At 41.3% G+C, this 17,293-nt stretch overlaps 2 protein-coding genes across 2 annotated transcripts; both read right to left on the reverse strand.

The window, feature by feature from the left end:
- Positions 1 to 361: 361 nt before the first annotated feature.
- Positions 362 to 1,387, reverse strand: LOC104423906 (MADS-box protein GGM13). The gene has a single exon (XM_010036341.2). The coding sequence runs from the start codon at positions 1,385 to 1,387 to the stop codon at positions 362 to 364; it is 1,026 nt and encodes a 341-aa protein (XP_010034643.2).
- Positions 1,388 to 15,065: 13,678 nt separating this feature from the next.
- Positions 15,066 to 17,077, reverse strand: LOC104422637 (F-box/LRR-repeat protein 3). The gene has a single exon (XM_010035019.3). The coding sequence runs from the start codon at positions 16,805 to 16,807 to the stop codon at positions 15,365 to 15,367; it is 1,443 nt and encodes a 480-aa protein (XP_010033321.2). The 5' UTR covers positions 16,808 to 17,077; the 3' UTR covers positions 15,066 to 15,364.
- Positions 17,078 to 17,293: the final 216 nt, after the last annotated feature.

Consider the following 17,293-nt stretch of genomic DNA (forward strand, 5'->3'; position numbering starts at 1 on the left):
AAGCGAGATCTGATAATTTTTCAGCAAAGACGTCTTCCTCAAATACTCGTAGATTCTTGTAGTTAAACGGCAACAAAGCAAATTTGGTTTTTTTTTTTTTTTCTCCATCTTCTTGGAAATCCAGAAAAACAAAATTACAAGATTACTCACTTACCCGTCTGATCAATCTAAGGAGCAGAGAAACAAATTTGAAGAAACTATTAAGATAATAATGCATCAATGTCACTGGTCATTACTAAGTTATTCAGACCTTAAAAAAGAAGAAGAAAGACAGCTGACAACCTTACTGCAATAAAAAGCATTGACATATCAATATGTTAAAATCCGACCAACCAGGCTGAGATAAAGCTTAAAGAAGTAACTAAGACTCTCTGATCGTCTTGTTCAGAACCACGTGATAATCGTGAAACTGATGATTGCCCTGCGAAGAAGCCTGCATCATCTGGGTCGGGATCGGATCGCACTGCATCACTGAGAGCGGCGCTGGGGGCGGGGCCGGCTGGACTATCGGTACATTGTGGCACGCCCCGAAGCTCGGAGTACTCCCCGACATGTTGCCCAGAACGGGGCTGTATGCCGACGTTTCCGAGAGCATCATCCCCTCCAGGTTTAGGTTGGTGAACTGGAAGTTCTGCTGAGGAGGGACATTGCCACAAAGGCAGTGGTTCGGGTATTGGATCCTCTGTCCCCACCACTCGCTTGGCATCGAGATTGAAGAATTGGCTTCTGGATCAAACAGGGGTTGCTGCTGCTGCATCATGTGATATGGCAAGTCGAGATGTAACGGGTTGACATCAAGTGGTGGCGGCTGCTGCTTCATTGGCATTGGCGCAATCTGGTTTTGAAACACGCCATTCATGTGATCATCTGCATGCATGTGGTGATCAGACACATAACCCGATGATCTTCTCATCGCATCCTCCTTCATCACGGCCAGCCTCGCCTTGGCTGCCTCGAGCTTGTGGCCGAGAGAGCCCAACAGCCTCCTCAGGTCCTCCTCGGATAGGCCCTCGATCGGCGCCTCCGAGACCGGGTACTTAACCTTCCAGTTCGCTAGCCGAGCCTTGGCTAGCTCAGCATCAACCTTCCTCTTCCGGTTCACAAAGAACTCGGGCAGCCCGACCGTCCTCTTGGCACGGCGGTCCGCCCCCTCACTCCTGTACTGTTCGATGACGAGCTTGACCTTCTCGGGACTCGAAGGCCAGACCATGGGCTCGGCGGCGGTGGCAGACCCTTCGGGGCCATAGATAATCATGCACGCATCGACACCGCACAGGGTGGTGAACTCATGGGCTTTCTTCACGAGCCCCTTCCTCCTCTTCTCATAGGTGACCCTCCGTGCTCTCTCTTTGGGGATAAGCTCTAACGCCAATTTGCCACGACCCATGTCTCAAAAACTTTGATTTTTCTTACAAGTCTTTTTTTTTTTTTTTTTTTTTTTTTGTGGGTAAGATCTGCAACAAAATAGCTGGTAAGTTATACGGTTAAGAAATTTCCAAGGAGAGAGAAAATCGCCAGCAAATAAAGAAAAAGCAGCATATGAACTTTCCTTTTTCTTATATTCATAGATAAGAACACAAGAGGCAAAAACCATTGACAGATTACAGGCTGACATTCCTGATTCGATCAGCTCTCCCTCCCCCCTACATCACGCACACAAAATACAAAGAGACACACCATTACCCCGACGCAAGAAAATCCCCATCTCTCTCTCTCTCTCTCGACTTTCCAAAAACCGAAGTTGACGAATTGTACAGGTTTAGGGCAATAGAGAAAGAACGAAGGCATAGAGAAAGAAAACGTGTACTAAAAGCCAAGAAGGACTCGAGTCTCCCACCCGAGCGTTCTCTACTACGCACAACAACGAGTGAACTGGGATCGAGAAGGTGAAGAAAACTGATCGGCCCCAGAAAAGTTGGCGCGGCTTCGAATGTGCCCGGTTTCTCCTCAGTGGTGGAGAGTTCTGCACAGAGCCAACCGCGAACGGCAGAACCCACGAAAACTAAGAACGGGAAGATTCAAATCCAGAAGAGAGAGAGAGAGAGAGAGAGAGAGAGACTGTATCGCGAGTGTTTTTGGAAAGTGGAAAGACAGAGAGAGATTAGGCTGCTCGGGGGAAGAAGAGGGAAGAGTATATATCAGAGAGAGAGAGAGAGAGAAGTATCGACTGAGTGTTTTTGGAAAGTCTTGAGAGAGATACGATCGCTCGGCGAAGAAGAGGAAAGATTATATATCAGAGAGGGAGTATCGCAAGTGTTTTCTTGATCAAATAAGGAACGTTGGCTTCCCTCTCGTGCCTGGTTTTGAATATGTATGCTAGGTTAGGGTTTGTTCATGGCAATCATGAACTAAATGAGTCCTCGTCACAATTTTTTTTTTTTGGTCAGTTTTACTTTATTCTTATTCTAATTCTAACTCTTAGACTTTCCTATGTCCTGTCAAACTTTTGCCCTGCAGGGCATGGGAGTCGAAACCCATCCTTGAAACTAAATATCCCCACCCAACCTCCGGAGAATGTGGAGATTCGAACCCCATGTTAGAAGGGTGGTCATTTGGGCAAACCCCAGTAGTTTCGCCACAAGTTGGAACACCTTCAAAAAGTGCTTGGCTTTTGTAATATGAACTTTAATTAATCATCCGTTATTCGAAGGAAAACTGTCTCTGGAAAATCGATTTCAAATAACTTTTCGGTATCTAAACAACATAAAAACTAATTGATTTACAAAAAATGTCTTCTATAAACAGAAAACAACAAATTTAGATTAGGAGAAAACGATTTCCCCTTCTAGTAAGGAGGAAATCACTTTTCCTAAATTATCAAGCAAATAATCATTGGGTTTGCTCTAGTGGCCACCCTTCGAACATGGAAGAGGGAGGAGGGGTTGAATCTCCATCTTCTCGGTGGTTAGAGTGAGGACGATTTAGTTTTAAGTGTGGGTTTTGACTTCCACGCTTTGTAAGGAAAAATTTGAGAAATGAGTTCGAGTAGAAATAGTAGGACCGACAAAAATAAAATAAAATTACCAAGCAAATGAAAAATAAAGTTTGAGAGTGAGAGTTCGAGTAGAAATAGAGTAGGACCGACAAAAATAAAATAAAATTACCAAGCAAATGAAAAATCAACAATTTTCCTTGAAAATGGAAAAATATTTTCCTTTAACCTGAAGTTTTTAATGAAACAAATGCATTCTAAATGTGTCTTGAACTAATCTTCTTTCTTTATACAATGAATCATCTTATCTATTCTTTTCTTTTTGCGCCATGTGCATCTTAATTACTCACATTTGGATGTGAGGTATGCATTTACATTGAAATAAAGAAAATTCTTCGAAGAGATGGGATATAACTTTTGAGGGACATACAGTTTCGCTATCGGATTTTTTGTGCCTAATTAAGAGATAATGAGAAATATAATGGATGATGCACGTAACTGTAACCTAATTAATTGATTAAATAAAATGTTCCAAGAAAGTCCATAATTGATCCAAATGTAATGCCTAATCAGAAATCCTATGCATCGCATGGGTTTTGCCCCCACTTATAATAAATATAAGAACAGAAGAAATCTTTATAGAACGGAAATTTTCTCAATTTCATAAATTTACTTTTAATTGTCCGCTTTGCATTTTATCTTAGAATAGGTGCATTCACCATAATGATGCGTAGTCGAATTAAATTTTGCACTTACACATTTACAATATAGCTAGAATGGCAGTGTAATTTGATACATTCTAATGAGAAAGCGCCAAAACATTTGAATCTTCGCCCATTTTGATATAAAGGAGTGGTAATAATCGACTGGACATGGACCTATTTGTGAACGAATGAAATGCTAGCCAGTGAATTAGAAATGATTAATTACCGACCAAAAAAAAGAAGAATTAGAAATGATTAATTAAGATAAAAAAATGTTTTTCTTTTATAGATCAGTCAAATTCTGCGCTTATGGAGCAACCAGGACAAATCCCAGGTAATTCTATACTGTATCATAATAATTAACGAACTGGAATGGTTATAGCTTTCTAAGGGTATGTGAATAATAAAGGATACGCATGCTTATCACAACTTCTTAAGACAAGATATCTATTAGCCGAAGACAAAGGACAGCCCAGCAAATCAATCCAAGAGAGGGAATCATAGAGAGTTCAGATTTCTTTCCGAGAAAAAGAGAATTCGAGTTTGTCAATAGTACACTCATTCGTAATTTCAACAAATCATGTGCTAATTGATATTTTGTGCAACGAGATTATGAATAAAAGAACCAAGAGAAAAAGGATAACTAGATTAATTGGTGGTAACGAGGACTTTCCTAAATGGGTGGAAAGTTTTTGGCCCATCCACAAATTATTTTAAGAATTTCTTTTGAAAATTACAAATCCGAACCAGTTATAGTGCAAGCCTGTTAACACTCTCGTTTGGTGTTTTGACCTTATGATATGTTATTAAGTAAAGAGGCGAAAAAAAAATAAAAAAAATGAGGTGAGCTTGTTTGACATAGAATCATTCTAAAATTGAGCTCGCCTCGTCCCATTTGAGCACCTCCAGCATAGACAACACATGACGCTGTGCCTTATTATTATTATTTTTTGGTCATAAAATATGACCTTCATTGCTAATTAAAGGACTGATGACAAGAGTTTCTGAAATCGAGACATAAAATCAACCATAAGTGATAGACGGTGATGCCTGGGTGGCCTGGCGAAGTGCGTATGGTAGACGACGGCGAAATTTCATTCAATGTTTGAGTGACGCCATTCTTTTGTTGATTTTTAGTGCTAATGTTGAAGGTGGATGAGTTCAAGTTTTGGGTCGGGCGGAGAGAGCTTCGGGCAGAGAGGGGCTGAGGAGAAGAGGGAATAAATCACAAATAGAATAAGCCCAAAAAAATTTGAAAATGGGCTGCGTTTTTGGAGCTGGTCGGTGGGCCAGTGCATCATGGGCCGACGAGAAAATTGGAGGCCGAGTGGGTTTTTCTTTTTATTTAAAAAAATTTACGTGGGCCTCTTTGATTAATTTCGAGTGGGCCTTAGGGCTGGCCTTTTTTCGGTCCAACCTGGACAATATGACTTAAGCTGCCAAAGCACGTTGAAATAGCAAGAACGTAGAAAGAGCCACAACTCATGTTTTCAGAATTACACAGAGCTTGTTCTAATTGCGATGGTTGGAGCAAAAACCGTGGTCGGAATCCTAGGTAATAGAAATTAATTGATTTCATTTCGAAATTTCTTTCTTGGAGAGTTTATTTACTTTGTAATTGCTTTTTCATTGAACAGGGAACATCCTATCATTTTGCCTCTATCTCTGTTCTAATGACGATGGCTGGAGCAAAAACCGTGGTCGGAATCTAGGTAATAGAAATTAATTGATTTTATTACGAAATTTCTTTCTTGGAGAGTTTATTTACTTTGTAATTGCTTTTTCATTGAATAGGGAACATTTTATCATTTTGCCTCTATCTCTCACCATGGTAAAGTTCACTCACCCTTTTTTATTATTTTTAACGTGCCAAATTTGTGCAAAATTTGTGAGTGTGACGTATTTGGATTATCTAGTATTTTAATGTAGAAAGAGCCACATCTATTGTTGAGCTCTATCCCTTAGGAGTAAAGAGTAAGCGCGGACTACCAACATTCGAGAGCATGTTGCAGACAAGGCCACGAAGCTTGTCTGCTTATTAAAGTTTCATTTCCTTAAAGTAATGATCTCTTTCGGAAGTCCAACTCTAGATATAAATTTATTTTGATCTTTTTAGAGAGCCTTCAAGTCCCTGTGTAAGGTTGGCCATCTTTTCCAATTCCATTTGTTCTCAAGGATCACTTGCATCTTTCTCACATTGCAAATCTTATTTTCTTAATATTCCATAGGCATATTCCTTTTTGCCGTAAAAAAAAAGAAAAAAGGATTTGTTCTTAACTCACTGCGGGAACCCAAATTAGGCCTGTGACAGCCCAAGCGGTGGTGCGCGGGGAGGAGGGATGGTGATGCGTCTGCGCCTCGGTCCTCGAACGTGTGCATGGAGGGGGGCATGTCTCTTGTCCCACATTGCCTACGGAAGGAGTTTTGGACTAACTTATAAGGTAATGAGATCTCTAATTGCACGCAAGTGTTTTCTCGGAATAGTATGGGTTGCCCTAAGAAACACTTAGTGTCCTTTCTTGAACATCCTATCCTTTTGCCTCTATCTCCTATCATGTTAAAGTCCGCTCACCCTTTTTTATTATTTTTAAAGTGCAAAATTCGTGAGTGTGACGTATTTGGATTATCTAGTATTTTATATGTAAATGCGTCACTTCTAGCATTCTCTTGCAAAGTTCTCTTGCAAAAATGAGAATTTGCATCAAATGTGAAAGCTCAAGTAGAGCTTGTTCTAATGGCAATGGCTTTTGCCTCTATCTCCCACCATGGTAAAGTTCGCTCACCCTTTTTTATTATCTTTAACATGCAAAATTTGTGCAAAATTCGTGAGTGTGGCATATTTGGATTATCTAGTATTTTATATGTAAATGTGCCGCTTCTAGCATTCTCTTGCAAAAATGAGGCTTTGTATCAAATGTGAAAGCTCAAGTAGAGCTTGTTCTAATGGCGATGGTTGGAGCAAGAACCGTGGTCGGAATCCTAGGTAATAGAAATTAATTGATTTCATTACGAAATTTCTTTCTTGGAGAGTTTATTTACTTTGTAATTGTCTTTTCATTGAACGGGGAACATCCTATCATTTTGCCTCTATCTCTCACCATGGTAAAGTTCACTCACACTTTTTTATTATTTTTAACATGCAAAATTTGTGCAAAATTCGTGAGTGTGACGTATGTGGATTATCTAGTTTTTTTATATGTAAATGTGTCTCTTCTAGCATTCTCTTGCAAAAATGAGGCTTTGCATCAAAAGTGATAGCTCAAGTAGAGCTTGTTCTAATGGGGTGGTTGGAGCAAGAACGTGATTGGAATCCTAGGTAATATAAATTAATCTATTTCATTATAAAATTTCTTTTTTGAAGAGTTTATTTACTTTGTAATTGCTTTTTCAATGAACATGGAACATTCTATCCTTTTGCCTCTATCTCTCACCATGGTAAAGTTTGCTCACCCTTTTTTTTATTATTTTTAACGTGCAAAATTCGTGAGTGTGGCATATTTAGATTATCTAGTATTTTAACGTAGAAAGAGCCACATCTATTGTTGAGCTCCGTCCCTTAGGAGTGCAGAGTAAACGTGGACTACAAACATCCGGGAGCATGTTGCAGACGGGGCCATGAAGCTTGTCTGCTTATAAAAATTTCATTTCCTTAAAGTGACGATCTCTTTCGGAAGTCAACTCTGGATATAAATTTATTTCGATCTTTTTAGAGAGCCTTTAGGTCCCTGTGCAAGGTTGGTCATCTTCTCCAATTCCCTTCATTCTCAAGGATCACTTGCATCTTTTCCACATTCCAATTCCTTTTTGCCGTAAAAAAAAAAAAAAAAAAAAAAAAGATTCATTCTTAGCTCATCGCGGGAACCCAAATTAGGTCTGTGACAGCTCAAGCAATGGTGTGTGGGGAGGAGGGATGGCGGTGCGTCTATGCCTCGGTCCTTAGACGTGCACAGGGAGGGGCGCATGTCTCTTCTCCCACATTACCTAGGGAGGGAGTTTTAGGTTGCCTTATAAGGCAATGAGACCTCTAATAGTACACACGCATTTTCTTGAAATAGTATGAGCTACCCTGAGAAACATTTAGTATCCAAAGCAGACAATATGTGTGTCAGTTAAGGTCAAGAGAGATCTTCATAACAGCCATAACTCATTTTTTCAGAATTACACAGAGCTTGTTCTAATAGCGATGTTGGAGCAAGAACTGTGGTCGAAATCCTAGGTAATAAAAATTAATTGATTTTTCATTACGAAATTTCTTTCTTGGAGAGTTTATTTACTTTGTAATTGCTTTTTCATTGAACAGGGAACATCCTATCATTTTGCCTCTATCTCTCACCATGGTAAAGTTTGCTCACCCTTTTTTATTATTTTTAACGTGCAAAATTCATGCAAAATTCGTGAGTGTGGCGTATTTGGATTATCTAGTATTTTATATGTAAATGCATCTCTTCTAACATTCTCTTGCAAAAATGAGGCTTTGCATCAAATGTGATAGCTCAAGTAGAGCTTGTTCTAATGGCGATGGTTGGAGCAAGAACCGTGGTTGGAATCCTAGGTAATAAAAATTAATTGATTTCATTATGAAATTTCTTTCTTTGAGAGTTTATTTACTTTGTAATTGCTTTTTCATTGAACGGGGAACATTCTATCCTTTTGCCTCTATATTTCACCATGGTAAAGTTCGCTCACCTTTTTTATTATTTTTAACATGTGAAATTCGTGCAAAATTCATGAGTGTAGCGTATTTGGATTATCTAGTATTTTATATGTAAATGTGTCTCTTCTAGCGTTCTCTTGCAAAAATGAGGCTTTGCATCAAATGCGATAGCTCAAGTTGAGAGTAAATTTATGCTCTTATGGTACTGGGAAATAACTTTGAAATCATATACTACTTACCTCTAGCTTCCCCGCCGATGAGGAAACATTGACAATCGTGGGTAAGTCTGATAGTTGAAGGAGGCCAATGAATGAATGAGTCAACCGTCCTTTTGGTACCGTAATAATTAATGTTCAGTAGCTCTTCAGTTAACTTATATGTCCCTATCGCAATTTTACTCTAGTCGACTTGTCTCCGCATCATCAATTGAAAATTTTATGAACTAGCATCAGAAACACAATAATGAATACGCATTTTAAATCCTAGGGAGCTCATTGTGCCACCTCATAGAAGGAGTTAGCCGCAAGAAATTCGACCAAGGTATATTGTGTTTGGATCAGAATTCGACTTTACACTGATTGATTTCCAAATGGTTCTTCTTTGTGACGTTTCTTTGAATAACCATGTGTAACTTACTAGGAGAACGGTGTTACAACTTCAGCTATCATTTGCATCATACTCGTATTGAAAAGAAACTCCATTTCAATCTCTTCACTAAAAAGACCACAGTAATGCTAGAACTATGTATCGAGTTTGGGCTCATAAAGGGGAGCAAATCTAAATAGGAATTCAAGTTTGATTAGCAGACAGTTTTTCTTTGGTCTGAGAGGGCGAATTGTTTGAAGCCTAGAAATATTGTAATAAGAATTGTGAATTCCTTTGTTAGATTGAGAAATTAGTTTGCGAGAAATTACAATGGTCAAATACCGTTTGAATTATTGCATGTAATTAGAGCCGAGAAACACTAAGAGTATTCGAGTCACTTGAGTATGATTTTGATCATTGTTAATTTGTATCATCTAATTTGTAGTGCAATCTTGTGTTACTCTCCTTGTGGGATAAGTCATGCCAGTCAAGTCACATAAATTTGGTGTTAGATTTATTTAATTTGCACAATAGGTCTCTTTACAATGAATCTCAGGCAGTAATTAATTCTAATTTCCAATCCAATTAATGTTTAAATCAAATATCTCCTCGACCAACACCACAATTACTAAGATTTCTATATCTATTTTGTTTTGCAATCCGACATTTTATAAAATCCTTAAGAACAAGTTGGTGGGAGAATATGAGGTGGATCCCTACCTTGCAACTGTCTTGAATTGTAGTTTCTGGCTCATATATGGCTTGCCATTCGTGCATCCTGATAGCATTTTAGTTCTCACCATCAACCCATCAGGATTGCATTACAACTCATCTACATAGAGATTTTCTATTACTATGCTCCAAACTAGCAAAGGGTATGTTCTCGATATTTATTGATTCATCCATTTTTTTTATCTAGGTTCTTCGAGATTTACCTTTAAAATTGTCTTACCGATAGCTATTCTACTTACACCATGCTATTTGAATAGAAATTTACTGATAAAAGTTCTACTTATGCACGTTGACACTCCAATGTCCAAAAATTTAATTCTAAAAACACTCATTCTGTCCTAGGCATGTTGACAAACTTCAGAATATTACGATTAATTCTTTCTTTTTGGCAAAAGAAAGTGGTTTATTGGCTTTGCGGTGAAGTCGTCTTCGTCAATACGGTGTCACTATAGTTCTTGCTAGTTTTTCCCAACCATAGGAGAAGAATTCTTGCATTTCGAATCATCTGCGATGTCTTCAATGTCATGTAGTGCGTGCGCACATCCGAGGAGGAGGGATGGCAATGCGTGCGCAGGGAGGGGGCATGTCTCTTGTCCCCCGGACATGCCCGGACGTGCCTAAGGAAGGAGTTCTGGGTTGTTGGGTAGTATGGGCTGCCCTAAGAAACATTTAATGTCCAAAGCGGACAATATGTGTGTTAGTTAAGGTCAAGAGAGATCTTCATCACAGCCATAACTCATTTTTTCATAATTACACAGAGCTTGTTCTAATGGCGACGGTTGGAGCAAGAATTGTGGTGTCGTTCTGTAGTTCACTGTTGATCCGAGCTTCTGCTCTTGTGTTAGTTAAGGTCAAGAGAGATCTTCATCAATGTCATCATGTACAGCTCCTTCTTATGATCATGGTACATACAAATCCACCCCCTCCCCTCATTGTAAACTGAAAACTTAATTTATTAGATTGATTTACCTCTTTCTTTATCTTTGTCTACTGCAGAAAAAAGTGATCACCACAAAAAGTGTGGAGTACATGCCGTTTTATCTCTCCCTGGCCAACTTTCTAAATGCTTGTGCGTGGACTGTATACGCCCTCATCAAGCTTGATATCTTCATTATGGTAATTGAAACATAATTTGAATTAGTTTCAACCCTTCTTCTTTCAAAGTCTAGAGGCATAAGAATTGAAAGAAACCATCACATACACGAACCTATATGATCCAATAATAATGCATAACTTGGGAACAACCTGCAAATTAGCAATGGGCTTGGGGTGCTGTCTTATACAGTATAGCTCATACTCCACGGTTGCCACTTTAGGTCCACGCCAGAAAGGCGAGAAGTTGGACCAGCTACAATGTGATGGAGGAACACCGTTTTTCTATAGGTTCATAGCTTTTTAGTATCCATTGACCTTAGCAAACGAACTACTTTTCTTTGCTTTTTAGTCGGACCAAATCTCCATCTAGCTTATTTGCGTGTTGGAAATATCAAGGCTTGTAGAAAGTATGTTTTCCTATATGTATATGTTTAACACTTGTTCATAACTTGAATGATTGTCGAATTATGTGCTCTCGGTTTAGTCCATGTTGTTAAGGGCCTCTGGTGTACTTTGTGAAAACCTTTTTATTCAGTGGAATCTAATTGACTAGAGGGACTATAGGTACAAGTGGTTTCCTTTGCTTGTCGAGGGTCATGTGGATGGACCCCTCGAGTACAGTTTTAGGTTTCCTTTATAGTCGAGGGTGTCGATCTATTGGCATAAGTGGAGGCTTCCTAACGGTGTTGACACCTAAATATTTTGCCCATAGATCATTTCCAAAAAAAAGGGGAATTTATTTTTTCCATAAAAATGATCTCTTGTCAAATTTTTGCATATAGATTACCTAGGCATTTAATATAGTTTTTTAATGTAATTATTTTCTTTAAAAAAAAGAATAAAAAAGTTGGAGTTGATGATTTGAATGTGGTTAGCCAAGGCCAAGTGATCAAATTGGAATTAAAACGGCAAATTAGGGCCAAAATGTAATTTTTAAAAAGTTGAGGGACAAATTCACAAATTTTGCAAAAATTTGCCCGAGCCCCTAAATCATCATCTAGGCCCCCATTTGCGTTGAAATTGAACTTCGGCCAAGTTAAAGTAATTGAATCGGGCCAAAATGACCAAATTGAATTGAATTGAGTATTTTCGGGTAAGAAAATAGCCAACTTTGAGAGACTTTCTTGCAAAATTGAGTGAGGACAATTGTGAAGACTGGTCAAATCTTACTATACACAAGCTTGCTAATTGATCAAGATTCACAACTAAATTGATGGATTAAGGCACCCAAACCGGCTGCCAAAATTTAGTCCATGAGTTGGTCTCAACTCGTAGAGCACGTGAGAGGTGAGAAAAGAAGTGCTCGACCAAGAGGAAGAGGAGGGAGTTGCAGAACTTGGGCTATGAAGAGAACCAGGAGGTGAGAAAACCAGAGAACTTTGAGGAAAAGGAAGAAGAAGAAAAGAAAAGACAAGAAGAAGCGCAGGGTTTTTGTTAGAGGGGGCATCGGCCATTTCGAGTGGCAGAGCTTCAGCTAGAGAGAAAAGAGGGAGGCTGGGACCGGCCATTTTTGCTGGCTCGAGTGAAATCAAAGGAGAGAGTTGAAGAAGGTCTGCCATCATCTAATGACACAGCAGCTGATAAAACTCGATCGACAAGCTCCTCCCCTGGAGCTCCTACTCCTCGCCCCCATTGAGTAGGGGCGTAAATGGTTTGTTCAATTTTCCAAAAAATTGAATCGATCGAAAATTTATTGAACCGAACTGAAATCCGATCCGAACGAATTGAAATTGTGTTTCTTTTTTTTTCCTTGCATACACTCCTTTCTATATATATATTTAAAAATCAATTTTAATTATTTTTCTTTCTTTTGCTTCTTTTTCTTCATTGGTCGGTAGCTAGCCACAGTGGCGGCCAGCATGTTGTTCTCAAGAGATCCCATGTCCTTCTCCCAGCTGAAGAGTCCAACCCTTTTACATCTCCTTAGGAACAAGCTTACTGGTGAGATTCCTGAATAAATTGCTGATTTGCCCGAGCTATATAACAAGCTTAATGGGGCTTGCTTAACAGTGATCTTTTATTAATCTCAACGTTCGTTTTTGTCACCATTGTTCGGTATGCTCTTTGTTCTTTTCGAGTCTTGTTTGGTGCTTCTAGGGTGCTTGCTTGGTGATTACGGGCAAAGTCCTAAGCAAGAGTAGATGATGGTCGGTGAATGATAGGGAAGTTTGGAAATTCACGTCGGTGGAAGGGGGCCCATTCCGTGGTTTTTCGCAACCCAATCTGCTGCCTGGTTCGTTTCTCTAGGGCTCCAAGATGATGTTAACATAGTGCAGGCGACCCAATAGGATTTTGCAGTCATTTATAATGGACCGCAAAGCCCATGGAGTTTCCATCCCTCTCGCCAAGCATTCCACAACGGGATATTTGCACGGCCTGTACTTCTTCCTTCTGTAGATCTGTTCGTGCGCTGATCAACTCCCCTCGTGCGGCTTGCTCAGACAAATGATATTACGCCATCTGACTGAGCGAATAAGAAAACCGTTGTTTCGCATAGTAAATAAAACCAATCAATCAGTCGTATACTAAAAAGTGAACGTTGCAACGGGGTTGCGTAGTCTTTGGCAAATTGACCGTTTGCATTTCGGTTCGGACCTTAGTCCATCCAATTTGAAATTTCATGGACTTACCGGTATCGAAAGTTGGTCTCGATTTTCCTCCAGAGTATGGTACGGTAAGATATTCGATAATGTGATTAAGCATGCGAGGCTACGAAGCAATCCCATCTGCCCGGGTACACAATTCGGTTCGGGCCGGCAATCGAGAGGACGCGAGCCCATAAAGAAGCGAATCCTAGTGGCTGCGATTGAGAAGGATCGATGCTTTGGGCTTCTCATGCGGCCCATTGCATCTTCTTCCTCATTATTCCTTGCAAATCGATATACGCAATTTAAATGGCGGAAAAAGAAATCTATGCGATTTCGATTAATGCTTTTTCATTAAATGCGGATTAGTTAAAGTACCTATTCATGATGTCGTGTTTCCCTAGTGCCCAACGGGTGTTTTCAAGGAAGTTTGCTTCTCGTGCAACATTTCCAATTGTCTGTCTCCAAAAGGTAACTTTCTATGGACACTTCTAGTTTAAACTTTTCCTATTGGAGGAAGCAGCCATTATCCAAAGGCTCGAAACCTAACGGCTCTTAAGGACGATCCAACCACCATATGTCAAGAGGTGCAGCCACTTGTCACGATAAGATCACTACTTGTCGACTAACTCCACTGGTATTGTTTACCTGCACCCTAGGTAGATAGTGACTCAACCACTAAACAAGGACGCGAATGATAACCATTCTAGTTATAAATTAATTTCTGAAAGAGAAATAGATTTTTCTATTTTTATTTTTAAATGAGTTTTAAGAAAAAATAACCGTTTGATAACGATTTAAAATTTATACTAAAAAATAAAAATTCATTTGATAACAACAAAAATTTCTTCCTTTGGACAAATGACGGACTGGCGGACGACGGTGGACCGATGGTAGCCGCAATGGTTGGCGGCCAGTGGTGGCGTGGCGTCCAAAGAACTGATGGACGGCGGTCGGCAACAATGAATGGAGGACACGATGAGAAGAATTTTATTTCTCATTTCTATTTCAGAAATAGAGAAGTAGAAAATTCTAATTTCTATTTCAAACATATTTCTGGAACAAAAATCTATTTCAGAAATAGAAAAATGAAATAATTTTACCAAACGAATTTCTATTCTAAAAACAAGTTTGAAATAGAAAAATTATTTCTGGAACAGAAATTACTGGTTATCATGCACCCCTAAGTTTCTTCTTCCATATTCTACGCTAAGTGGTACACGCTATTCTCTTGCTAAGTTAAGCATTGAAAGGTCGATCCAGGGTCGAAATCAGGACACCCTATCCCATGTGGGCATCAACTAATGCTACTCCCAAGTACAAGGATGTCTTCTCTGCGGCCCTACTAAAGATCAAGATCTCTTCTCTGAGGAAGGAAGTACAAAGGGCATCCTTCACATTTGGGATTGACCAAGAGGGAAGATGGCAGGTGGAGATGTGGTATGAATCTCGTGCTGGATCCTAATAGCAGAAGCCTATTTCAGGAGATTTATGGTGACATTATTCTATGTGGTGAGGCATCATTTTCAGTCTGCAGTAGTTTAAATACAGGAATGGGGTCTGCAAATCGCGACGCTGATGCGCGTTTGCAGATCTCCATTCAAAACAACGCCGAGCATAACAAGAAATTCACACATACATGATGGATGAAAGATGAACGCAGAGAATTCTCGCGCCACCGCGCGATGAAGAACCTCCAGTCTGCACGAATTTGAACTCAGTTATGTTGTACTGTAGGGATGAAAGTGAGCCTCTCCTCATATTCGTAAGACTCTGTGAACCATGAAAAAGCTTCAATTCGATCGATTCCTTAGGCTCTTTTTCCGATCGAAACACCGTAAAAGGCAAGACCCAAAAGGACGAAGAAGCAATCATCTTCGTTCATTTACACATCAATCATTCATACAAGAAATCAATTTTAGCAGACTGAATAACTGCTTCCTGTTTATTGAAACGATGAATTTGCAACTTAGCCAGAAAAGAGAACTGGTGTGTTGACTTAATGTACTAGGTTTTCATGTACTTTCCAGTAAATGACACATAAATTACAGGGTACCTACACGGGTTTGATGACTGATCAGGCCACGACGTCGATGAATTTACGGGACGCCCACGTTTTCGTGGCGTCCGACAACTTGCTTTCTTCGACCTGCAACTTCTTCAGCCGAGGAGAGTTGAGTACCAACGACTCCACGGCCTTCTCTCCAATCCCACGACAATTCATGAGGTCGATACTCTCAAGGAGCTTGCAGCTCCTGTGGATTGAAAGGATGGCCGGGTCCGTGAGGCCTTTACACCCTCTCAGCCTCAGATCGATCAAACGGGAGCATGAAGCGAGCATCGCGATCAGCTCCTTATCCGGCAGCATCTCGTTGTAAGACAAGTCCAGCTTCCTGAGCTGCCCCAAGTGCTGTCCTAATGTGGCGAGCAGGCCTGGCTCCCTCTCCACCACATCGCAGTTTATCAACGCCAGTTCTTGGAGCCCGCCATTCATGGCAATCCCGAAAGTCTTCAGGCCATCGCCGGTGACCAGGCAACAGCTCTGAAGCCGGAGACTCGACATGTTCCGACAATGCAGAGACAGGGCAAAGAGATGATCATTCTTCAAGTCGAGAGGCAGGCGGAGATCGAGCTTCTGCAGATCGCACCGGCAATTGCTTATGAAGTGAAGGAGGCTGTCCCTGCTACCGCCATCGTATAGCAAGAGAGAGCTCAACAACTCGCAATTCTCAGCCAATTTCACAAGAACGCCGTCCACTATGCTCCTACAAGTCCTAAGCTCAACTTCTTGAAGACCCTTCAAGCACCTAACGAACGACGCATAAGACCCTCCATCGCCGATCCCTTCGCAGCTTTTCAGCTGCAATTTCCTCAGCTTCTTGCAGCTACTCCATAGCCAACTAACTCCCCAGTCCTCACAAGAAACCCCGGATAAGCAGAGGCTCTCGAGCCCTAACTCAGCCTCAAGCTCTTCGCTTTCGCAAGCCCCGTAATCACCGGTCCCCTGGAGCTCGCCCTCCGCGGGATCCCGGGACGAGACCAGCACCGAGAGCTCCTGGAGAGACGGCAACCTGACGACCCAGTTGAACAGCAGCGGCCTGGAGAGAGAAACGGTGAGGTGGGTCATGTGGGCGCAGGTCCGAGCGAGAGAAAGCAGGGAGAAAACAGAGACGGGGCCGGCCAGGAACTTGAGGCTCCTGAGGCGCGGGAAGCGGGAGCAGAGCAGGAGGAGGAGGTTGTCGGAGACGGCCCCGGAGGACGGGTCGGAGGAGAGGACGAGGGAGAGGGAGGAGACGGAGGGGTAGTTGGAGAGGAAGTCGGAGAGGGCGGGGATGAGGGCGGCGCTCGGGGCGAGGCGGAGGGACAGGGCGGTCCTCGACTCGCGGTAGAGGCGGAGCCACCGCTTGGACACCAGCGGCACCGAAGGGGAGGAAGGCGACGGCGGCGAAGATTGCGCCGGCGGCGGCGACAGGCGGGTGAAGATTTCTTGGAGGAGCTCGTCGCACAGGACGCCGTCCATGTTGCCGCGGCTCTCTGCTCTGTCGACCCTCTCTGTTTCTTCTTCTTCTTCTTCTTCTTCAGTTGGGTTGCGTCGTGCTCTGTCAGCGGGGTGGATTTCAAGCGGAGAATTTCAAGGCTGCAAGAATCTTCGCCCTTGTTTCTGGTCCATGTCTAGAGAGAGAAAGTGGGGGAGAGAGGAGAGAGAAATTGATTAGGTGAGATAGAGGAAGGAGAAAAGAACGGGTGGGATTTGATTTGCAGAGATTGCAGAATTAAAGGCGTGAACTGTTTCGAGCGCGTGAGAGACACGCGCGGGGTTGGAGTGCAGGAAATGTCCAACGTCCACCGCGAACTTTGATAATTTTCTTTAATTTTTATTTTTTTTGTGGGACTTTGCTTTTTTTTTTCTTTTTTTTTTAAAAGCCTTTTTTGGCAGGATGGTCATGACTTGAAGCTTTAGTTGACACTTAGGTGGCTTCTGGATGTTCATCCCTTATCTCATCCT

The sequence above is a fragment of the Eucalyptus grandis genome, chromosome 10 (assembly GCF_016545825.1).
Source record: "Eucalyptus grandis isolate ANBG69807.140 chromosome 10, ASM1654582v1, whole genome shotgun sequence".
Classification (NCBI taxonomy): domain Eukaryota; kingdom Viridiplantae; phylum Streptophyta; class Magnoliopsida; order Myrtales; family Myrtaceae; genus Eucalyptus; species Eucalyptus grandis.

Excerpts from the sequence above, each read along its gene's own strand:
- LOC104422637 (XM_010035019.3), bottom strand. The coding sequence starts at position 16,807 with ATGGACGGCGTCCTGTGCGACGAGCTCCTCCAAGAAATCTTCACCCGC.
- LOC104423906 (XM_010036341.2), bottom strand. The coding sequence starts at position 1,387 with ATGGGTCGTGGCAAATTGGCGTTAGAGCTTATCCCCAAAGAGAGAGCA.